This window comes from Xenopus laevis, chromosome 3L, assembly GCF_017654675.1.
Source record: "Xenopus laevis strain J_2021 chromosome 3L, Xenopus_laevis_v10.1, whole genome shotgun sequence".
Taxonomy (NCBI): Eukaryota; Metazoa; Chordata; class Amphibia; order Anura; family Pipidae; genus Xenopus; species Xenopus laevis.
Window position 1 is genome coordinate 57,115,969 of NC_054375.1, and position 25,711 is coordinate 57,141,679.

Here is a 25,711-nt window from a genome sequence, read left to right on the forward strand (position 1 = left end):
TCAGTGGTCCAGGGGGTTATGCCCTGAACCCATAGCATGCGGGTGTCACCAAATCCAAAAACGTTTGTTGGCTCTCGCACTTCAGGGGTAGGACGTCGTTTTAAAAGATAACCTTTATTGACGCGTGTATCCTGGAGTGCGAGAGCCATCTAACGATTTTCCTAGAAATTTTCCTAGAGCCAGAAATGCACACACTGAAAGAAGCATGACACTATGCAATGAAAGAATGAATATTCATGAGAACACGTCATAAAGTGTTTATAACCTCCTGGCAGAAAACTGGCTGCAGGACTCTGTAATTTAGTGACTATAGCTTTATTTAGCCTAGCAGATATTTTTATATTCCTTTATATTCCTTCCTCAAAATTACAAAATTGAATTCTGTGTTATTATTATTTGTTTCTTTAAGTATATGCAAGTGCTTACATTTGTTTCTCTAAGTATATACAAGTGTTTACTGTAAAATGCATTTTTTTCATCACATTCTTTAAGAAAACAAATAGTTTCAATTCTATTTTTGATGCTGGAAAGCATTTTAAGCCTCATTCAGCAGTATAAGTGGTAGGAAGGCTCAGGTAGTAGGACAGGAGTATCTCTTGTGTAAGTGCATTGCTGAGATCAGGTTGTAAATGAAGGATAAAGTAGAAAGTTCCCCATGTGCTGGGTTATCGAGCATAAAGCAGAATCTTCTTGAGGATTCAAAAGAAGAGAATGGGCTATCAAACGAATCATCTGGCATGAAGACCTGTGTCAAGGAAGAAGGTACGGATGAAGGTATCAGCACTCTGAATCTCATATTTGGCATCAAAGATCCGTGTGCAATTGGACTGTCCACCTGCCTCGAAGTCCTAAAGGTACAGTAACCACACATGCCACATCAGTACTGATTATTACTGTTATTATTATTTTATAAACATGTATTTAGAAAGTGTTGTACAATAGATAGTTGTACATACAGATTGCCTACAAATTACAATAAAACATATAAGGTGCTGTTCAATTGAGCTTTAATTCAAACAATAGTTGTAATCGACAAGAAAAAAATCTTGTGTTCAGAATGCTTGGGACTTGGGGTTTTCCAGACATGGGTTCTTTCAGTAATTTGGATCACCATACCTTTTTGACTAAATAACATTTAAACCTTAATAACCCAAATCGGATTGTTTTGCCACCAGTAGTAATTCATGCATCTTAGATACCATCAAGAATAATGTACTGTTTTATTATTACAGAGAAAAAGGAAATCATTTTTTTTTAAATTATAATTATTCTGTTAAAATGGATGCTATGGGAGGTTGCCTTCCTGTAATTTGGAGCTTTCTGGATAACAGGTTACTGGAAAATAGACTCCATACCTGTATTTAAATTGGTCAACTATATCTATACTAAAATAAATCCCAAGATGCTAATTAAGGATTATGAATTTTGCAATGACAGTAGAGACCTAAATTATTTTATGGCAGAATATTTAAAGGTGCAGCCTTATAGAGCAGCAGTATTGAACAAGAATATAAACACCTTTCTTCAGTACATTGAGTGAATTTTTCCATGTCTAAATATTGTGCTTAGGTTTCCTAATGTTAACTTTTAGCTGCACATCCAGCAAGATGATTCTACCTGTATGCTGTTATGAAATGAAACACTTTGAATTTGTATATTATATATATATATATATATATATATATCAGGCTTTAAAACACAGAAGCATCAAGTACAGGTATGGGATACATTATTCGGAAAACCATTATCTAGAAAGTCTCCCATAGACTCCATTTTATCCAAATAATCAAAATTTTACAAAATGATTTCCTTTTTCTCTGTCATAATAACAGTAGCTTGTACTTGATCCAAACTAAGATATAATTAACCCTTATTGGAAGCAAACCAGTCTGTTGGGTTTATTTAATGTTTAAATGATTTTCTAGTACACAGCAAATTCATCAAGGGTTGAATATCGAGGGTTAATTAACCCTCGATATTCGACTGGGAATGAAGATCCTTCGACTTCGAATATCGAAGACAGTACTTCGACTATCGAATGGTCGAATAGTCGAATGATTTTTAGTTCAATCCTTCGATTCAAAGTCGAAGTCATAGTCGAAGGTCGAAGTAGCCCATTCGATGGTCAAATTAGCAAAAAAAACACTTCGAAATTCAAAGTATTTTTTCTTCTTTTCCTTCACTCGAAGTTAATGAATTGGCCCCTTAAGGTATGAAGATCCAAATTAAGGAAACAAGATCAATTATTGGCAAAACCCCACGTCCTGAGCATTCTGGATAACAGGTCCCATACCAGTATTCTTAATCTAGCAAGCTATTATGCAGAACAGCAATTAATGCTGGGAACAAACATATATTGTGTATTCTGTATACAAAAATATGAATAGAGTAGGTATAAAATATTATTAATAATGAGTCCTGGTGCTGCCAAAGCAAAATAGCCACATCACAACAGACACAGCATATACAAGGTAAAGTAAAAGCAAAATGGAAACTTTATTGTAAATTTTCATTCATAATGGAAGCATAATAAGCCATAAAATATAAAGAGCCAATGTCAGACTTCTAAAAAGGCCACAGATGTGTTGCAAAACTTCTATGAATCACTTTTTACCTGTGTGCTCCGTTCCACCTTGCAGGATTATAAACCTAATACTGAACAGTCTTGTGTATTTATATAGTCTTTAATTGGCTGGTGATTGCTATTTTTCCATTTTATTTAAATACTATTAACTTGGAATAGGCCCAGGCAAAACAATGTTTATTTATTCATGACCTGCAGCAAATGAATGAGAGTGGTTGGGTCCTCTATCCATAGATCTGTTTTCTGCCTTGCTACTCAGGTAGCCTCCATGTTGTTAGGCTTCAAAGAATGAGTTTACTTACTAACACAAACATTGCTTGATGTGAGAGAATGAGCATCAATCCACAGAGTAAAGCATACTAATTTACATATAGTTACACAGTTAAGATGGGTAGAAAAAAGTTCAACAATTTCAACCCCTCCATATGAAACCCAGCGTCCATACATACCCATACATACCCACACTCCCACTGACCCCTTCATACCCTCACATAAAGTATTCAAGTGTCCAAACTTATTTTATTTTCATGACACTTGTGTATCCAACGTTTTGGCCCACATTTGGGCCTTTATCTATAAATTGTATATAAATAAAATAAAATAAGTTTGGACACTTGAAAGCTTAGTGTGCTGGTCCATTTTGAAGGCTACATATTTATTTTGACCATAGCACCCTCGATCGAAATTGGAGGAAGAGTGCAGGTACTATCTGGACATATATATATATATATGTATATATATATATATATATATATATATATATATATATATATATATATATATATATATATATATATATATATATATATCTATATATATACCAATATCTATACTAATTGTAGTGTTTAGTACCATAGCCTATGATATTGTCTAATAAATCATCAAAACCCCTCTAATAGTTCTGCACAATTTAGTATCAGCAGCAAAACTAAAATCTTTCCTTGCCCACATCCATTAATAAACAAGTTAACAAGCTCACAACCAAGAACAGATGCCTGCAGTACTCCACTGACCACATGCTAGGTCACAATCCCATGGTAGATAGGAAAAAAATACTCCTTATGAAGTAGAAATGATGGAAAGATACAGGATGTTATTATAATTATTTTTATTTTGCCTAGTGAAAACTTCAAAGAACACTAGCTACAAACCAGTGGAAAAATGCAAATAATTTAAAAACTATAATAAAAATAAATGATGAAGACCAATTGAAAACTTGCTTAGAATTACCTATTCTATAACATACTAAATGTTTTAAAACAGACCCATTCAAACTGAAGCCCTCCAGCTGCTGTTGAATTTAAACTCTGAGAATTCACCAACAGCTTTTGACTGTCAATGGGTTATGGGAGTTACAGTTCAAGAATGGGTGACAGCTGAACAGCGCTAACACAATAGATCATTAGAAGTATTTATCATTCCAAATGCTTGGATATGGGGATTACTACAAACGGTATTTTTTTTTCCTACTGAAGCACAATTAATATTGACTGCCAGCAACATAGATTCTACATTCCGGTACCATCATGTTCTATAGCAAAGACCTTACTGCTCTGGCAGTTAAAGGGTTAAACAATAGAAATAGATTTGTTTAGCAATTAGTACAGCTATATTCTGGGTTTGGCAGCATCAGTTGCAAGGCTTTGTCCTGTCCTCACAGAGGAACTGAGAATGCTTCTATACATTACACTGCGGTAGAATAGAACTGACAGTTTTTTTAAAGGATCCCCTACTTGTATAAGCATTAAGCCGCCTGTCATACAGTCACGGTCCCAGTGATTTCCTTTGCAGAAATTTGAAGCTCGCATCATTCACCTTGAGACTAGACCGGCTGCAAAGTGGAAGAACAGAGGGGACGATCTGGAGTGGTTTGTCAAATGTGACATTCACAGTTCCTATGCGAGCATGTTGCCCACTGCTTTGGATAAAGTTGCAGATGATGTGCGGACAGTCACAGAGGAAACATGTGAGTATTCTAATAGAGTCCTTTTCCACCTTAGTAATGTTATTCTACTCATTTAAAGATCTAGGGCTCATTTACTAATATGGGTACTGAAATGCACGAGTGTAGCTGTCACGAGCAACCAATCAGCAACAATCTACTGCAAGCTAGGAGTTGGAAAGGAAGACCTGGCTGGTTACAATCTATTGGCCACAGCACTTGTGCAATGCTTTAAAGTAATACACATATAACACAGTGTTGCTCTGCACTAGTAAAACTGCTGTGTTTGTTTTAGAAACACTACTATTGTTTATATAAATAAGCTGCTGTGTAGCAATGGGGACAGCCATTCCAAGGAGAAAAGGCTCCAGTTACACAGCAGATAAACTCTGTAGAACATAATGGTGTTATCTGTTATCCACTATTTAACCTGTGCCATATAGCCTTTTTTCAATTTCTGCCATTGCTACACAGCAGTTTGTTTATATGAACTATAGTAGTGTTTCTGAATCAAATACATCACTTTTACCAGTGCAGGACAACACTACATGATACTTTCATTACTATTAAATGCTTTAATTTTTTGGTGTTACTGTTCATTTAACCAAATATTGTGGTACCGTTATCCAAATATAAGTAGGTTAAAGGGCAGGTTGAAAATGAAAGTATTCTGATACATATATTTGTACTCAAGCAATCTCTGCTCATCTGCAAATGTTCAATGTAAACTTCTGCCCGTTTAACCGTTTAAATCCCTTAATAGAGAGCAACAGACAAAACAAGTAATTTAAATAGCAAACATGATGATGAATTAAGTACAATGTCGTCTTACAATAGTGCTGTATACAACTTTAATTCTCATTAAATTTCCTGGTAAATGAGTATTATACCTATTGGTGCATATGACTTGTGATCATATATGTGAAACCTAATGATTCAAAAACCATAAAAAAACGCAAACCAGTTGCAAATAGTCTTAGAATATGAATGTCTACATCAATATCAAAGTTAATTTAAAGCTAAACCACCCTTTAAATAAGCAAGTGTAACGGGCCCGAAGGCACAGTAATAGTGTAGACCAAAGAGGAGACCAGACCAGGTTCGAGGTACAAGAGGGTTTATCCAAAGAATCATCAAAATACAGGCAAATAGGTCAGACCAGGCAGAAGACAAGCAGAATCGAAGAACAGGCAGGAATCGGTACACAAGAATCAAATATAGATAATCACACCCAGGAACTCTGTAGCAGGAACCTATAGTTGGGCAAGGACTGGAAGGGGAAGTAGGTTTAAATAGTCTCTGGGTTGGCGCCAAATTTTGACGCGCTTGCGTCAGATGCAGATGCCAGCGTCCTCATGCTGACGTCTTGACGCCGGCGCCCGATTCTGACGCCGGCGTCCGTTCCGTCGCCGACGACCAATCCGGGAGTGGGAAGAAGGTGAGGTCATAGAGCTGTGCCCAGCAGGAGCCATGTGGTGAGGCAGGTGGTCACCATCTTGGACGCCATCTTGGACGCCATCTTGACGACCTGAGGTAGATTCCATTACAGTACCCCCCTCCTTAGGGGGGGCCTCAGGACCACCGAGTCTAGGGGAGAGAGGGAATAGTTTATGGAATCTACGAACCAAGATGGGCGCATGGACATCTGAGCTCCTGACCCAGGAGCACTCCTCGGGACCGAATCCCTTCCACTCGATGAGATATTGAAGAGTGCCCCTGGAAAAACGAGAGTCCAAGATCCTCTTCACCTCGAATTCCTGGTGATCGTCGACCAGGACTGGAGCTGGGGAAGAAGAAGAAGAAGAAGAAAAGGACACAGCAGGCTTAAGGAGAGAGACATGGAAGGCATTCGGGATCCGCATCTCTGGAGGGAGTTGAAGACGAACCGCCACCGGATTGATGATTTCAATGACAGGAAAGGGACCGATGAATCTGGGACCAAGCTTTGGGGTAGGAATCTTCAGGCGGATGTTACGGGTGGAAAGCCAAACTTTGTCACCAGGAGCATAAGGTGGAGCGGAAACCCTCTTCTTGTCGGCAAACCTCTTCTGGACCAGGGAGCTCTTCTGCAGATTAGAGGCAACAGCAGCCCAAATAGCCATCATGTGGGCAGCCTGATCGTTGGCAGCAGGAACATTAGTGAGGAGAAGATCCTGAGGGAACGCCAAAGGATTCTGACCGTAGACACAGAAGAAAGGGGACTGATGCAAAGAAGAATGCAAAGCATTGTTATGGGCGAACTCAGCCCAGGGAAGGAGATCCGACCAGTCGTCTTGGCACAGGGAAACATGGCAGCGAAGAAACTGTTCCAAAGCCTGGTTTACTCTCTCAGCAGCTCCATTGGACTGTGGGTGATAGGCAGAAGAAAATTGCAAAGAAATGTTGAGAGCTTTGCACAAGGATCTCCAGAATCTAGACACGAATTGTGAGCCACGGTCAGAGACGATCTCGGCAGGAAACCCATGGAGACGAAAAATATGTTGGATGAAAAGCTTGGAAAGTTCAGGAGCAGAGGGAAGTTTGTGGAGGGGAATGAAATGAGCCATTTTGCTGAACCTGTCAACGACAACCCAGATGACAGTGTGACCGGAGGAGACAGGCAGATCCACAATAAAATCCATGGCAAGATGAGTCCAAGGACGAGATGGAATGGGTAATGGAAAAAGGAGTCCTTTGGGAGGAGAATGTCCAGACTTGGAAATGGCACAGATGGTACAAGAAGAAACAAAATCTTTAACATCCTTTCTCATGGATGGCCACCACACCAGGCGAGAAAGGAGTTCGGTAGTCTTCTCCACTCCGGGATGACCGGCCTGTTTGGAACTGTGAGTCTGGGATAGGATAGACTGGTGACAATCAGGAGGGACAAAGGCAACCCCTAGAGGAATATTGTCAGGAGCAGAAGCTTGAGCAGAAAGGATTTGCGAAGCCAAGGAGGGAAATAGGGCAGCGACGATCTTGGAGGAAGGCACAATGGGTTCAGGATCTTCGGAGCAGGGAACTTCAGGAACAAAACTTCTTGACAAAGCATCAGCCTTTCTATTTCTAGAGCCAGGACGAAAGGTGATGACGAAGTTAAAACGGGAGAAGAACAGTGACCATCTGGCTTGTCGAGGATTCAAACGTTTGAGGGACTGGATAAATTCAAGGTTCTTATGGTCTGTAAAGATGGTCACGGGAATGGAGGATCCCTCCAATAAATGTCTCCACTCCTCCAGGGCGAGTTTCACTGCCAATAACTCACGATTCCCCACATCGTAGTTCTGCTCGGAGGAGGAAAATTTCTTAGAAAAGAATGCACAGGGATGTAGCTTCCCATCCAAGGATGATCTCTGTGACAAGACAGCTCCAACTCCCACATCTGAGGCGTCGACTTCGAGGAAGAAGGGAAGAAGAAGTTCGGGGTGTCTGAGAATAGGTGCAGAAGAAAAGGCAGTTTTCAAGGCTTCAAAGGCTTCCAAGGCTAGAGGAGGCCAGTGCTGTGGTTTACCCCCTTTGCAGATAAGGGCCAGGATAGGAGAGATCTTGGAAGAGAAACCTTTAATAAATTGTCTGTAATAGTTGGCAAAGCCAATAAACCTTTGGATAGCCTTGACACTTGTGGGGAGGGGCCAATCAAGAATTGCTGAAACCTTGGCTGGATCCATCTTGAAACCCTGCTGGGAGATGATGTACCCAAGAAAAGGGATGGAAGACACTTCAAACGAACACTTTTCCAATTTAGCGAAGAGATTATTCTTTCTTAGGCGAAGAAGAACTTCCTTCACTTGGGAGCGATGCTCGAGGAAATTTTTGGAAAAGATAAGAATGTCATCCAGATAGACGACGACACTTTGCCCCAACAGGTCTCTGAATATATCATTTACAAACTCCTGGAAGACCGCGGGGGCATTACATAGTCCAAACGGCATGACTAGATATTCATAATGCCCGTCTCGGGTATTGAAGGCGGTCTTCCATTCGTCCCCTTCACGAACTCTAATGAGGTTATAGGCACCCCGAAGATCCAGCTTAGTGAAGATCTTGGCCCCTCTTAACTGATCGAAGAGTTCGGATATTAGGGGGAGAGGGTAACGGTTTTTAATGGTGATTTTGTTTAACCCCCTATAGTCGATGCATGGTCGCAGACCTCCGTCCTTCTTTTCGACAAAGAAAAATCCAGCACCAGCAGGGGAGGAAGAAGGGCGGATGAAGCCTCTTTGGAGATTTTCCTGAATGTAGGTCTTCATGGCAGCCGTCTCAGAGGGGGAAAGAGGATAGGTGCGACCCCGGGGAGGCATGGAACCAGGAAGAAGTTCAACCGGACAGTCATAGGGTCGATGAGGAGGAAGGGTCTCTGCAGAGCCCTTATTGAAGACATCAGCAAAATCTTGATAGACGAATGGAAGGGACAACTTGGAAGAAACAGAAGAAACCTTGATAAGGGGTACAGCAGGCAAACAGTTCCGTTGGCAATAGGGGCTCCAGCGGGAGACTTGAGAGGAGGACCAGTCAATGACTGGATTATGGGTGCACAACCAGGGAAGTCCCAAAACGAGTGGAGTTGAAGGGCAATCGATGAGTAGGAAGGCCAATCTCTCCAGATGCATGGTGCCCACTCTAAGAGAAAGTTCAGCGGTGGTTTGAGAAATAATGGCCGAAGACAGAGGGCGGTCATCAATAGCCAACACCCGCAGAGGAGAGGCCAAGGGTTGTAGGGGAACCGCATGACGAGCAGCAAAAACTCTGTCCATGAAATTTCCGGCAGCACCAGAGTCCAGGAAAGCTTGCACTGGGATCTTCTGGGAACCGAATTGGATCTGTGCTGGAAGAAGGAAGCGTTGAGTAGAGGGTTGGGGAGAATGACAAACACCACCCAGATAGGTCTCCCCAAACCTACCTAGGTGCTGGCGTTTCCCGGCTTCACAGGACACTCATGGGCGAAGTGCGATTTGCCCCCACAATACAGGCATAGGCCGGCAGCCCTTCTCCGTAGCTTCTCCTGTTCGGAAAGACGAGCCCGTCCGATCTGCATGGGTTCCTCAGTAGATGGAGCAGAGGAAGCAGAAACCGCAGGAGTAGGAGAGTAAAAAGCAGAAGCCGGATTGAAGAGTAGGGGTCTCTGGAAGCGAGGAGCCAGGGTGGATTGGAACCGGGGATACTTCTTCGAACGCTCTCTGTCGAGCTCGAGTTGAAATTCCCTCTGCCGGGTGTCAACCTTTATAGCCAACGCCACCAGATCCTCCCACCGAGAAGGAATTTCCCGGGAGACCAAGTCGTTTTTGATCCGCATGGCTAGGCCGTTGTAGAAGGCGGCATGGTACCCATCATTGTTCCAGGTGGTCTCCGCAACTAGGGTGCGGAACTCAATAGCGTACTCTGGAACAGAGCGAGTGCCTTGCTGGATCTGGAACAGACGAGCAGAGGATGCCATAGCTCGACCAGGGGCATCAAAGACGACCCGAAGTTCACGGATGAAGGCACTGGCGTTGTCAATCAAAGGGTCCCCCTTCTCCCACAGAGGTGATGCCCACTCCAAAGCCTTCCCCTGCAGGCGAGTAATCATGTACCCCACTTTAGCTCGTTCGGATACAAACTGACCTGGCAGCAGGGCGAACTGGATCTCGCACTGGTTGATGAAACCTCTGCATGCATCAGGATCGCCGCTGAAGAGGGGAGGCGCAGGAATGCGAGGTTCCGAAGGCTGAAGTGGGCTTGCAGGAACGGCCACAGGGACCGGGGCCACAGGTGACAATGCCGACAGTTTGTCCAGGATAGCTTCAAGAGCCTGAGCGAAGTGTGACTGCTGGGCTTCGTATGACTGCATGCGGGAAGCCAGACCGCGGATAGCGCCACCGACATCAGGTGGAGCTGGAGTCTCCTCCGAAGGGTCCATGGCCCAACTATACTGTAACAGGCCCGAAGGCACAGTAATAGTGTAGACCAAAGAGGAGACCAGACCAGGTTCGAGGTACAAGAGGGTTTATCCAAAGAATCGTCAAAATACAGGCAAATAGGTCAGACCAGGCAGAAGACAAGCAGAATCGAAGAACAGGCAGGAATCGGTACACAAGAATCAAATATAGATAATCACACCCAGGAACTCTGTAGCAGGAACCTATAGTTGGGCAAGGACTGGAAGGGGAAGTAGGTTTAAATAGTCTCTGGGTTGGCGCCAAATTTTGACGCGCTTGCGTCAGACGCAGACGCCAGCGTCCTCACGCTGACGTCTTGACGCCGGCGCCCGATTCTGACGCCGGCGTCCGTTCCGTCGCCGACGACCAATCCGGGAGTGGGAAGAAGGTGAGGTCATAGAGCTGTGCCCAGCAGGAGCCATGTGGTGAGGCAGGTGGTCGCCATCTTGGACGCCATCTTGACGACCTGAGGTAGATTCCATTACAGCAAGAACCACTGCAATTGAAATGCTGGGCACTACTGTGGTACGTCAGACCTGTTCTTTTGTCAGTGCCCTTCATTACCATCCCCTGGGCAATGCTGAATGATATCTGCCTCAAATTTGCCCAAACAGGATCCTTTCATAGCAGCAGATTGGGACTCCATGCTTCTCTGAATACAGTGTTTGACGAGATTTATATTGAGTAGCCTGCAACATTACTCCCCTCAAGGCCTCCCTATGCTATAATGATGTAAATATAAACAATGGAAACTCTGTGCCTTTAAGATATAGATCATCATTGATAATTGACCTTGTGAGACTATTGGAGGCTTCTGTTTTAAAGATATCTAAAGATATCTAAAATTTAGGGCTACTTATTACGACAAAAGAAATAGAGAAAATCACATAAATGATAAACTTTGCAAATAAAATAAGGGACAAGCTTTTTAAAAAGCTCAAATTTAGATATGTTATATGAATCGCTATGTTTTAGAATAAATTGAGTTTTTTTATTCTAGAAAGTCTGTTGTGAAAAAAAAATATCCTAGTTATAAATTATGATTTTATATGTTTTGATAACTTAAATATTAAATTAAGTATGTTTAATTTTATGTCAGTTCCTTCTTTTCCAAGAACACTGCAAGATCTGGACAAATGCCATCGCCTCATCTTTAAATATGACCCTCATTTGAATGAAGATCATCCTGTGAGTACCTGCATGTAGCAGTTTACAACTGGGTTTGTTGCTGAGAACCATATACTCAGCACTCAGATACAGATGGTAAAATAAACTCAGCCATCCTAGGCCATTGTAGAAAGAGCTCTATGTAATCAGCTGACAGTCCTCTTATAGAAAGCATGGTGTCATGAACTCCAGTAAATTCTTAGATAAGCTTTATTTTGCTTTATATACATATATATATATATATATATATATATATATATATATGTGTGTGTGTGTGTGTGTGTGTGCTTAGGGCAACACAAAATACACATTTTCTCATAAATCAGGGGACTCTAATAGAAAATACAATTTCCTGTGCTTATTTTTAAGTATATTAGTGAAATATCTCCAGGATCAGAATACAGTCTTTATAAAGTCAAACAGAATAGACCAGTGATCCCCAACCAGTAGCTCTTGAGCAACATGTTGCTCTCCAACCCCTTGGATGTTGCTCTCAAAGCAGGTGCTTATTTTTTAATTCCAGGCTTGGAAGAAAGTTTTAATTGCATAAAAACTAAGTATAGTAGGTAGGCTGCCAGTCCACATAGGGGCTACCAAATGGCCAATCACAGCCCTTATTTGGCCCCGCAAGGGACTTTTTCAAGTTTGTGTTGCTCCCCAACTCTTTTTACATTTGAATGCGGCTCACAGGTAAGAAAGGTTGGGGACCTCTGGATTAGACTATATTACTAACTGTGGCATAGTTCTCTTACCTGTAAGTACATTGTCACTTATCTTACAGATTGTTTATTTATTTACTCACAGAACACCCCCAAATTGTATTTTACAGTCATATGAAAAAGTTTGCGAACCCCTCTCAGCCTGCATAATAGTTTACTCCACTTTCCCAGGAACATCTGAGTACTGGGTGTTCTCTGAACAAAGATTTTTAGTGAAGCAGTATTCAGTTGTATGAAATTATATCAAATGTGAAAAACTGGCTGTGCTAATTTGAATGCATGTAACTGCTCAATACTGATTACTGGCAACATCAAAATGGTTGGATTATCTTGTTAAGCCTTGAACTTCATAGGCAGATGTGTCCAATCATGAGAAAAGGTATTTAAGGTGGCCAATTGCAAGTGGTGCTTCTGTTTGACTCTCCTCTGAAGAGTGACAGCATGGGATCCTCAATGCAACTCTCAAAAGATCTGAAAACAAAGATTGTTCAGTATCATGGTTTAGGGGAAGGCTACAAAAAGCTATCTCAGAGGTTTAAACTGTCAGTTTTAATTATATGGAATGTAATCAGGAAATGGAAGGCCACAGGCACAGTTGCTGTAAAACCCAGGTCTGGCAGGCTATAAAAAATACAGATGTGGCATATGAGGAGGATTGTGATAATGGTTACAGACAACCCAAACATCACCTCCAAAGACCTGCAAGAACAACTTGCTGCAGATGGTGTATCTGTACATCGTTCTACAATTTAGTGCAATTTGCACAAAGAACATCTGTATGGCAGGGTGATGAGAAAGAAGACAGATTTCCTTGTTGTATGCAAAAGCTCATTTAGACAAGCCACAGTCATTTTGGAACAAAGTGCTTTGGACTGATGAGACAAAAATTTTGTTATTTGGTCATAACAAAAAGCTATTGACCAGACGAAGAACACCACATTCCAAGAAAACACCTGCTACCTACTGTCAAATTTTGTAGACCTTCCATCATGCTGTGGGGCTGTGTGGCTAGTTCAGGGACTGGGCCCTTTGTTAAGTCGAAGGTCGGATGAATTCAACCCAATATCAACAAATCCTTCAGGATAATGTTCAAGCATCAGTCGCAAAGTTGAAGTTACGCAGGGGTTGGATATTCCAACAAGACAATGACCCTAAACACAGTTCTAAATCTACAAAGGCATTGATGCAGAGGGAGAAGTACAATATTCTGGAATGGCCGTCATTCCGACTGGAATATCATTGAAAATCTATGGGATGATTTGAAGCAGGCTGTCCATGCTTAGTAGCCATCAAATTTAACTGAACTGGAGAGATTTTGTATGGACGCATGCAAAAAAAAAATAACACCATCCAGAATCCAGACATCAAAGGCTGTAGGAGGCATCTAGAGGCTGTTACATTTGCAAAAGGAGGATAAACTACTGTAAGTATTGATGTAATATCTCTGTTGGGGTGCCCAAATTTATGCACCTGTCTATTTTTGTTATGATGCATATTGCATATTTTCTGTTAATCCAATAAACTTTATGTCACTGCTGAAATACTACTGGCCGTAAGGCATGTTATATATTAAGAGGAAGTTGCTATTTTGAAAGCTCAGCCAATGATAAACAAAACTCCAAATAATTAAGAGGGGTTCCCAAACTTTTTCAAATGACTGTAATTATTATCAGGTACTCTTGGGGTTTAGAGTGCCCAATGCTAGTACTTCAGCTTCTTTGTACTGATAAATGTCCTTGTTATGCATCACGTTATACTTTGCTTACGCTCTATACACACTTTTATAAAGAACTTTAATACATTCAGTGCCATTTTTTTAAAAAATGGGCAAAAGGGGCCAGCTACAACATTTCATCAAACATGCTGTCATGTTCAGCACCCTAAATCCAGAACCAGTGCTAGGCTCCCAGGTCTCGGCTCTTAATTCTGCCTTTAACAGCTGCCTTTCACTTCGGGAGGAGCCCTCCTATAATTGGATGCCGCCAGGTCTTAATAAGAGAGGAGCAAAGCAAAGGGTTCTAGACAACCAAAGGGGCACGATTGTTTTACCAAGGAGATACCAAGGCAACACAGATCAGAAGACAGGTCAGATGGTAAAGCGCGGTCAGGCAGACTGGGCCACCATAAGCAGAGTTGAAGAACAGTCAGACAGACCGGGTTGGTGCAGGCAGAGTTCAAGAAATGGTCAGACAGGCTAGGATCAGGATTGGAGAGCATAGAATAATCAGCAGGCAGGCAAGGGTCAATAACAGGAAGATCAAAGCAGGATTCATGAAGAATAAACCCCCAGGAAACTAACAAGTAGAACCTAACAACGGGCAATGAGTTTACATACAAAGCCCCTTTAAATATTTGAATTTCGCGTCAATGCTTGATGACATCATTACACCAGCACGTAAAACCTGGAAGTGTGCCCCGCGTGCGTCATAGGAGAGACCAGCACCCCCCCCCAACATATATATACATACAGGGTTGGACTGAGCCGGTGGGACACGAGGAAAAAACCCAGTGGCCCTGCCAGCCCAGACCTGCCACCAATGGCTTATTATGCGGCAACATTAAAAGGTATGTGCTAGTGGCAGGTTGTGGCTGGAATGGGGGTCCCTGGTGAGGCAGCATGGGCCCCACCAATTCGATGCTGTATACATACATATATATCTTTTCAAAATAATGTGCTATTTCTGTTCACCTGTTTGAGGGTAGAATCACAAATGGTACCTTAAAGGACAACTATAGCTTAACAAAAGAAGTAGGGCAGAAATGTAGCACATTATGTTTTGGATTCTATAAAGCCCAAGGCAACCACAGCCCTTTAACAGTAAAGATATGTGCTTCCAAAGATGCCCCTGTAGCTCCCCATCTTCTTTTCTACCGATTCACTGCACATGCTCTGCACTGCTGTCACTTACTGAACTTTGGGACAGATACACAATTTACTGAATATATATCATATAAATGTCACAATATAAGCCTGCTTAGTAAATAATTCAGATTACTGGTACGTCAACTCTGAAAACAGCACAATTAGCATCACAATCATCTTATATTACAGGCCAACCTCATTTTCTGCTTGATGATTTGTGATGACCCCTAAACTTAGCTTCTCAACAGCTGCTCAGAGCCCACTGAGCATGTGAGAGTCACAAACAATCCTAACACAATCCAAGATGGGGAACTCCTGTGCACAACTTTGAAGGTCTGGATCATTACAACTAAAGAGTTGCTGAACCTTTAGGCTGGTTCAGTCAAAGTATGGCATTTCTAGCAATATTCATTTTTAGAAGCTTCTGATGAAGTGGCAGTGAGTCACGAAACACTTTAAGTGGGCAGCCCCACAGGAGAGATGCTGCTGTAATTTTTAATGGATTTATAATAAATTTTGACTTTTTTAACATATTATTCTGGCTCTGCGGTGCTCCGTTCCTCTACATTGATTTTGCTCTGGATTGCCATGGGAGCAATCCATTTAAGATTAACCCTACTGACTAGCTTTGGGATAGGGGTTTAGCCCTTCCATGAATTAAACCGTATTTAAGAATCAAACAAGAAAAAAAAGTAACAATACTATTGAACTGAATGCAGCGCACTGTGTTGATCTTTAATGAATTATATATTTGGTTGCTGTTCTAATGCTTGCCTCATGCAATTATCCCTTGTCTCTATTAGGGATTTGGAGATCAGGAATATAAGAAACGTAGATCATTCTTTACAAAGCTGGCATTTAATTACAAAAGGTAAGTTTTGTGGTTATTTCTCATCCATTATACACAGTTTTGAGGTCTGAACCCTGTGTTAGGTCTAGTGAACACTTGTACCAGGTCTCTCGCTGTTACTGAAAATGATACGCAGCTCAGTTCTGATATGAATAGCAGTCGTATCATGTGATTGCATACAAATTTTATGTAACTTGGCCAGGCTGAACCAAATCAGTATGTCAATGGGGTTGAACCTCTGCTGAGAGGTAGGGGGTTATTTGTTATTTATTAAGCTTACAATATAAAATATGAATAATTATTTTTTTGTTTTGATTTATGGATTAGCGGAGACATACTGCCACGGGTGGAGTATACGACAGAAGAAAATGCTACTTGGTGAGAAAAAGAGACTTAACAAATCCTATTTTACCATATGGTACTAAAGTAACTACATGGCTAGATAATAAGGAATATAAGTATCATAATTTAGTTTCCTGTCCTTCTTGGCCCATGACAATACAATTTGTAGCATTTTTACACTACACTAACTTTATACTATAATCATTTTCAAGCATCCTGCCTTCAGGCATGGATTTACAAACCGGACACCCCTAGGCTGGCTCTGCTCGTCACCACCCTTCCCCCAGTCTGCTTCATCCTCTGCATTCCCCTTCCCCGTCCACTTCTCCATCTGCATCTTCTTTTCCTTCTGCTTCCTCTTCCTCCTTCACGTTCTCTTACTGTGTGTGTGTATATGCATGCATGTGCATGTCTTAACTGCCGGGTCCGAAACACGACTGGAGACTGGCGTGCATGTCTCCAGTGCTCATAATTAATTTGAATGTGGCTAGTTTAGTTTGATGTAAAGAGTGATCTGGTCGCTAGGGTGCAACTTACCCTAGCAACCATGCATTGATTTGAATAAGGGAATATGAATAGAAGAGGGCCTGAATAGAAAGATTAGTAACAAAAAGTAGCAATAACAATAAATGTGTAGCCTTACAGAGCATTCCCTTTTAAATCAGTGACCTCCATTTGAAAGCTGGAACGAGTCAGAAGAAGACAAATAATTCAAAAACTATAAAAATAAAAAATGAAGGCCGATTGAAAAGTTGCTTATAATTAACCATTCTATAACACACTAAAAATTAACTTAAAGGTGAACCACCCCTTAAATCATATGTCACATCCTCCACAATTCTCTAAATTGGTCATTCGTACCAAGAGATACCAACATCAATGATTCTGCCCCACAACCTCCTTGTGTTCTGTATCCCTTTCTGCAAAATGCTCAGCCCTAGCACAATGAAGAAACAAAAAAAGCAACACAGTACTAGTAACTCTAGGTATTTTAATAGTTATACAAATATTAAACATGCCTAACTGTCATTGTGTCATTTCATAGAGAGGAACCTATAAATCAGCCTCATACATGATATCCATACTGTTTAATCACTTTCAGGAAGCAGCTTTACAAAACCCTACACAACCTCCATTCGGAATATGCATGTGAGCAGTACATAAACTCCCTGCAGCTGCTGGAGGAAGTTGGCATTTTTAGGGAAGATTCTGTTCCTCAGCTTCAGGATGTGTCAAACTTTTTACAAGGTTGGATTTTATACATATAATGTATTAATTGTTAGATTGGAAGAGAAAGCTGTCATTTTCACAGCACTGGGTTACAGGGGTAACATGGACTAAACATCCCAGGAAACACGAGTGTTAAATCCTCATCTTCACACTTAGGGGCAGATTTATCAAAGGTCGGATGTTAGAGTTTTTTTTAATTCGAATGAACTTGAATGACCTCGAAATTGGAAAAGTATTTTATTTAAGAAAAAAACTGGAATATCTAAAACTGGAACAAATATTACCGACCCGAATACTCAAATCAAATTCGAATTTCACTAAACTCAAATCCAATGTCAAGAAGGCTATTAACATCTTCAAATGGGTCACTGGTCCTCTCCCATTGACTTCTACATTAATTTCGCAGGGTTTTAGTTGGCGAATAGTCGAATTCGAATTGTTCCCAGGGTCCAGGTATGATAAATCTCGAATTCAAGTTTGGATTATTCCCAATTTGATTTATGAGTTTTGACCAAAAATCCAACTTGAAAATTCAAATTTCCAATTCAAACCTTAATGAATCTGCCCCCTATAGTAACTGCTGTCAGTGTAAAACTACTGGGTGCTAGCAGTAGATTCTCTGTATTTCTTTATTCTCTGTATTTTGTTATTACAGCACACACAAACAGATAGTGGGTGGCAGTGGTTGTTGAACATTAAGGGGCAGATTTATCAAAGGTCAAAGTGAATTTTTGAAGTAAAAAACGTTGAAATTCGAACTTCGACCAATCGCCAACTAAAAGCTGCCAAAGTGCTGTTTTAGCCTATGGGGGACCTCCTAGAACCTGTATGGAGACAATTGGGGGAGTTTGGGAGATCGAAGGTCAAAGTAAAAAAAACGTTGAATCGAAGTAGAGCTACTTTGAATCGTACAATTCAAGTAAGCCCACTTCGACCACCATTCGATAGGTCTTTTTGAATTCGAAGTTCGACGTTTTTTTAACTTCGACCTTTGATAAATATGCCCCTAACAGTTATAATATCTTCTTCCAAAACATTCATCTAAAGAAGAAAAACGAGTTAAAGGACAGGGAAAATGACTTTGGATGGCATTTTACGGCAATCCAGTGAGCAAAATCTCGAACAATCGGACCCAGGCCAGTGTACATTTTCTATGAGCAAACAACAGTGGATACTTTACTGGGGAGTTCAGTACTGCCATGTTTCTCGTGACAGGTGTCCCTTGCATGGGCTTGAGCTGGGTGCATGGAAAGTACACTTCAACTTGCAATCATTTCTATACCCCCCCCCATGGGTTTGACTTTCCTTGTATTTTTATAGATCCCAGGGGGCACAAGTAGAAGCACACAAGAGTGCTTGTTTGGAAAGCACTTGCGCCCCCTTCCTGCTGTGCTCTGCACTGAGCACCAGATGAAAAAAGAAGCACTAGTTGAGAGCAACATCAGGAGGCACAGCAAGTACTGTCCTTACTGGCTGCCTTTGGGCAGAATGAGGGGCACCTATACGATTGAGGATAAAATTGTTTTTAAAAATATATATTTTTAGCCTTTTCATCACTCATAGTTTACAATTACCTTCATTTAGAAAAATTATTTTCTAACCCAAATTGCACCCAAATGTAAAAGTCTGTGGATAAATTACTGGGTATTATTTTCAGAAGAGCCTTATATTGAAACAACCCTAGCCACACTGGAGTCAAGCTATCACACTGAAAGCGTTACTCCAGTCTACCCATTGTGAGTAAAGCTATAGGTGTGTGTGCTTCTGCTCACCTGTTGCCTCAGACTACTGAATTGCAATTAGCCCGCTCGTCACTTGCGGGGACTATTCAAAGGTAGAAATCTAAACAATGAGCATTGGCATTTGAATATGGCTCATTTAGAGAAAAGTTAAATGCTGCAAATTCCTTTCAAGAGAGTGTGCTTAACTAAGTTTTTTTTTTTCTTTCATTTAGAAAGAACAGGATTTACACTGAGACCAGTTGCAGGATTATTAGATGCAAGGGATTTCCTGGCCTGTCTTGCATTTCGGGTGTTTCCAACTACTCAATTCCTCAGACACCCCTCAGATATTATGCATTCCCGTGAGCCGTGAGTATCCTGATTCCATTACTGCTAATAATGCAATAATGAATTGATGGACATTCATTAACTGATTTATATGAAATTAACAAAATGAATTGATACATATTCATTAATCATTTATGGAATGAATTGATGAACACTCAATTAATTATCAATGAATTTATATGGAATCAACAGAAGGAATGACATGAACTGAGGCATTGCTTCCTTCTTGGAAATTCCTCCATCATTCACATCCGAGTTTTCATTTGCTAAATAAACCAGTCCCTCGATATCTAAGTCAGTCCCAATACATAAGTGGTATTCTTTAGAGGAAACAGCCATAACCAAAACACTGAATATTTCTCTATTAGGTTGCAGCCTGACAATTATAGTCTATATTAGGGATGCACTGAATCCACTATTTTGGAATCGGCCGAACCCCTGAATCCTTCGCGAGAGATTCAGCCGAATACCAAACCATTTCCTAATTGTGACAAAAAGCCACGCGATTTCCCTCCCCGTCCCTAATTTGCATGTGCAAATTAGGATTCGGTTCGGCCGGATAGAAGGATTCGGCCGAATCTGAATCCTGCTGAAGAAGGCCGAATCCCGAACCGAATCCTGGATACGGTGCATCCCTAGTCTATATACTATCAGGCCTGTCATTATCTTGAAGGTGCAGGGAATCTGCTAAGGGAACTTGTCAGCCATATATAAGAACAGTATTTATGAACTTTACTCTGATGCATTTACTTTCACTATACACTGAAATAAACAGTGTAATATTAACGTGTGAGAGCCCTTTGTTTGGTGTATATACAATACCAATATAAGGAGTTAGAATAATTTTTTTTTGAATAAATTATATTTTGTTTTCTCCCTGCAGGGACTGCTGCCATGAAATGCTAGGACATGTTCCCATGCTGTCTGACAAGGAGTTTGCACACTTCTCCCAGGCAAGTCTCACCTTAATTGGTTTGGGGTTGGATGATATCAAGGGCATGGTCCAGCTTATGCCTTTTAAATGTATTAAAAGTATTGTAAACACGTAGTTATAAACATTATCCACAGTGCTGTACAATAGAAATGACTTACACGTCAAGCATACAAATTACATATAATATAATGTAATAAAATAAAAATAATATAAAAAATACTCACTGATACAGGAGACAAAGAGGTGCCTGCTTATTAGAACTTACTATCAAAAGGATAGACACCTACTTCTACTCTAGGGGTTTGTGTATTAGCACTGGGCAAATTTGCACCTGGGCCATAACCCACTGGGTTCAGTCCGTGCATGAAAGTCAACTGTAGCTTGAGAGAACACTTTTCTAACTATATTACAAATTATATTATTTATTACAGTGACAGGAGAACACAGTATGGATACATCTAGATGTAATATAGTAAGTTAGGTTTAAAGAAGGCACACGTCCATTAAGTTCAACCGTTTCAACTTTTTTTTAACCTGCCTAACTGCTAGTTGAAGGCAAAAAACCCCATCTGAAGCCTCTCCAATTTGCTTTAGAGGGGGATGGCAATCGGACTAGTCCCTGGATCAACTTGTACTATTCCATATTCCTTCACTTGCTAAAAAGCCATCCAACCCATTCTTAAAGCTATCTAATGTATCAGCCTGTACAACTGATTCAGGGAGAGAATTCCACATCTTCACAGCTCTCACTATAAAACCCATTCCGAATATTTAGGTGGAACTTCTTTTCTTCTAAATGGAATGGGTGACCTTGTGTCAGCTGGAAAGATCTACTGGTATATAAAGCATTAGAGAGATTATTATATGATCCCCTTATATATTTATACATAGTCATCATATCACCCCTTAAGCGCCTCTTCTCCAGCATGAACATCCCCAATTTGGCCAGTCTATTTCCCCATAGCTAAGATTTTCCATACCTTTTACCAGCTTAGTTGCCCTTTTCTGTACCCTCTCTAATACAATAATGTCCTGTTTGAGAGATGGAGACCAAAACTGTACGACATATTCTAGATGGGGCCTTACAGGTGCTCTATACAGTGGAAGAATGACTGCTTCCTGCCGTGAATCTATGCCCCTTTTAATACAGCTCAAGACCTTATTTGCCCTTGATGCTGCTGACTGGCATTGCTTGCTGGCATTTTCTACATAGGGGAAAAAGGATGATTATCAATATTACTATAGCCCAGTCAGTTAGGGTCTGCTTGCCCTTTAATTCTATTATCTTCTCTCTCTCTCTCTCTCTCTCTATATAGATATATTTGCTCAACTATCATCTATCCTCATCATTCATCTGGTTATTAAGCATGAGATTTTGTTATTTTGCTAAATACCAACAGGAACTTCATCCTGCCAGTGTTTCTTTATTATTTACTTGAATATTGTTCAGAGATATTAGCTTGGGGCAGCGGTTTAGCCTATGTGTATTTGCATTAGATCAATTATCTATTTAACCAAATAGCAAACCTTGGATTTCTATAACCACACTTTTCTATTTATGTTTGTGTATTGCCAAAGCTTTAATTGACAAAACTCAGCCTGCAGATAAGCGCAGGGGTTACTGCCTATCTGCTTATTTGTAAAATGATTCGGCCTCTGTCTTTCATTGGCAGGATATTGGACTTGCTTCCCTTGGAGCTTCTGATGGAGATATAATGAAACTATCAAGTGTAAGTTAGAAGCATTCGTTATCACTGATATGCACGTAAGCTTCCCTCATTTCTCATCAGTAATCAGTGATCCTGCCCCCCGGTGTTTACACAGTTTGTTACATAATCCTTATTTTTAATGTTTTGGATATCTGAGAAAGTGGCACCAGGGACTGGCAACCTTCTGCTCTTTACATTTTGTTGGACTGCAACTCTCAGCACCTAATAGCTATTGGTTGAGGTTGCAGGTCAGTCATATGTGAAGGGCCACAGGTTGGACATCGCCCATTTTCGATTGATCAACTAATCCAGCCTAATATACACATATCCATTTCTACAATCTCTAGCTCTACTGGTTCACCGTGGAGTTTGGCCTGTGCAAGCAGAAGGGATCAATTAAAGCCTATGGAGCAGCACTTCTTTCATCTTATGGGGAGCTGCTGGTAAGGAAATCAGCCCCACTCTCACATATTAGATTCCGTTTCTAGCACATTTGTAAAGCTCTCCTATTTTGCCAGATTTTTCTATTAAAAGTGTTACATATTTTCTCAAACAGTTGCAAACCATGAATAATATGAATGGAAAATGGAATGGTAAATAAAGTGTTAGAGAGATTTATTATATGATCCCCTTATATATTTATACATAGTTATCATATCACTCCTTAAGCGCCTCTTCTCCAGCATGAACATCCCCAATTTGGCCAGTCTTCAGGGTTTGTTAGTGTTTGCTTGCCCTTTAATTCTATTATCTTTTCTCTCTCTCTCTCTCTCTCTCTCTCTCTCTCTCTCTCTCTCTCTTTATAGATATATTTGCCCAACTATCATCTATCCTCATAATTCATTTGGTTATTAAGCATGAGATTTTGTTTTCGATTGATCAACTAATCCAAACAATGCACATGTTGACACAAGTACCAATTAATTAATACGCAACTGTGAACATAAAATGCAGTGAAAATGACCCCTTCTAGAACATTACATGCTTTTTTTTTTAACCTATAATTGCTGCTGTAGATGCATAAAAACATCCTCGTGCAAAACTATTATATTCTTTAATCAAGCGATATATTTCCTTTATTTTATAATTTCAATATAAATTGCAGGAATGAAATTCACATATTTCCAATACTTTTTCAATATTTGTCACAGCAAATAGTGTAGTACACTGCTGCCACCCAGTGGTAAATATCTTCATTTGTGTTTTAAAGGGAAAAAACTTCCCAGAGCATTATTATTAACATGTATTTCAGTGCATGTTAGAAGTACAAATATATAAATGTCAGTGTACAGATGTGAAATACTGATTCTGTGGCTCACACCTTCCAGCACAGAGGCTCAAATCTACAACATTCACTACTTTAACACAGTTTTCCAGATTCCTGAGATGTTAGAATTGCCATCTCCTCCATGCTCGTTAGCATAACGATAATCATATACCGCCAATACAATTAATACTACTTGGTTAGGAAGAGTCAGAGCATGCTCGGTAGTGGAAGCTCAGGCTGCTTGGACTCATTCTGGCTGCATTGGTGCTGCAATGATTAACTGGGTACACACTGGCATTACAACAAAAAAACAAGAACAGGAATCATTTTTGGAGTTATGTTTACAATCGTGGCAAAATGAAAATAACGATGTCTTCTTTTCCAAAAAAGAGTTTTCTTCAAAACTAATCTAATAACAATGTGAGCTCAGCAGGTTTGAGCTGGCAAACTGATATTTTGGGCGAAGAACAAATTATCATTCTTTTTAATGATATAGTGCCAACATATTCATCAACAGTTTACAGAGATTGATAATCATTCACATTATTCTCTCCCCCCCCCCCCCCGTTGGAATTTACAATCTAATGGTCCTATCACATTCACACATTTATCAGAAAGAGGAAACCAGGTAATACATGGAGGAAACCCACAGTAACAAGAGGGCAGATAGTAACCTGGGTAGAATTCTACCCAAAACTACAGCAAAGCAAAATTAAACTAGGGATTAAGAGAGAACTTGTTACCTAAATCAAAGCATGCGGAGTCCAGTAATTTAACATTATATAGTAAAAAGAAACCAATGTTTGGCTGTGGCATGGATATTTGTGAATGAAACCCCACATGTATATAAATATATTTACAGCATGCATTGTCAAATAAGCCAGAGCACAGGCCATTTGACCCAGAAGTTATGGCAGTTCAGCCCTATCAGGACGCCTCATATCAACCAGTCTACTTTGTTTCTGAAAACTTTGAAGACTCCAAGGACAAGCTTAGGTAGGTAACAATGTTTTTCCTGTTGGGTTTTGGCCAAACAAAGATTCAGCTTGGACTGTTGTGTTTGCACCACAGCATGCGGATCCATGGACATAGTGCAGGCTTTTATAACTACATGATCATGGCCACAGCTTGTTTGTCTATGCACCTTGTATCTCTATACAATCTCTGTGTTTTAAAGGAACAGTAACGTCAAAAAATAAAAGTGTTTTAAAGTAATGAAAATATAATGCAGTTAACCTGTGCCATATAGCTGTTTTTCAATTTCCGCCATTGCTCCACAGCAGCTTGTTTATATAAACTATAGTAGTGTTTCTGAAGCAAACAGATCAGTTTTACCAGTGCAGGGCAACACTACATGATATTTTCATTACTTTAAAAGACTTACATTTTTTGGTGTTCCTGTTCCTTTAACCTCTGGTCTTATGGTTATATTCCCTGAATATAGGTAGATCTGTGGAGGCTTTTTTAATGTATGGATTAGAAATACAGTAGAACCCTCATTTTATATTTTTCAGGGGACCAGAAAAAATGGTGTAAAATCCAGAAAATTTAAAATCATACTATATAGGTGGGACTACAAAACAACAATGTAAAATGATGGAAAACTTTAAATCAAGTGATGTAAAATTAAGGTTTGACTGTAGATGAAATAGTTTTCTGCTTATTTATTATTATCAGACCAGGTTAAAATATTGTTACACAGTGTGTTATTTTTATATGCAAGAATGTATTAACATTATTGTCCTCTGTAACTGGTTATTATTATCTGTTTTCTAGAGAATATGCAAAGAAAATGAAGAAGCCCTTTTCTATTCGCTATGATGCCTTTACAAGAAGCATTGAAGTTCTGGATTCTCTTCAAAAAGTCAAGGATTCGTTCAGTGCTATAAAAGCTGACCTGAGGAGCTTGTGCTTCGCACTTGACAAATTTTGCCAAAATGAATAAGAGAAGAAATAGAGTAAAAAGCAGCGCAGCTACTAAAGCTATAATCTTTAAAGGGGGATCTATGGTCAAAAATTGAAATCCCCTTTGTCTTTGGGGAGTTAATATAAGCGTTTTTCCAATAGGGATTATTTTTTATGAGCAGTTTATGGGCAATCACAGCGCAATCATAGCCCCCACATACCTGCACCAGCTTTAG

General features: G+C 40.3%; 1 protein-coding gene across 1 annotated transcript; it reads left to right on the plus strand.

The window, feature by feature from the left end:
* Positions 1–25,707, plus strand: th2.L (tyrosine hydroxylase 2 L homeolog). Its single transcript, XM_041586276.1, has 12 exons — positions 1–854; positions 4,376–4,550; positions 11,520–11,608; positions 15,973–16,040; positions 16,347–16,397; positions 17,464–17,609; positions 19,546–19,681; positions 20,544–20,613; positions 22,268–22,324; positions 22,651–22,746; positions 24,433–24,566; positions 25,347–25,707. The coding sequence occupies exons 1-12, from the start codon at positions 630–632 to the stop codon at positions 25,513–25,515; spliced, it is 1,416 nt and encodes a 471-aa protein (XP_041442210.1). The 5' UTR covers positions 1–629; the 3' UTR covers positions 25,516–25,707.
* Positions 25,708–25,711: the final 4 nt, after the last annotated feature.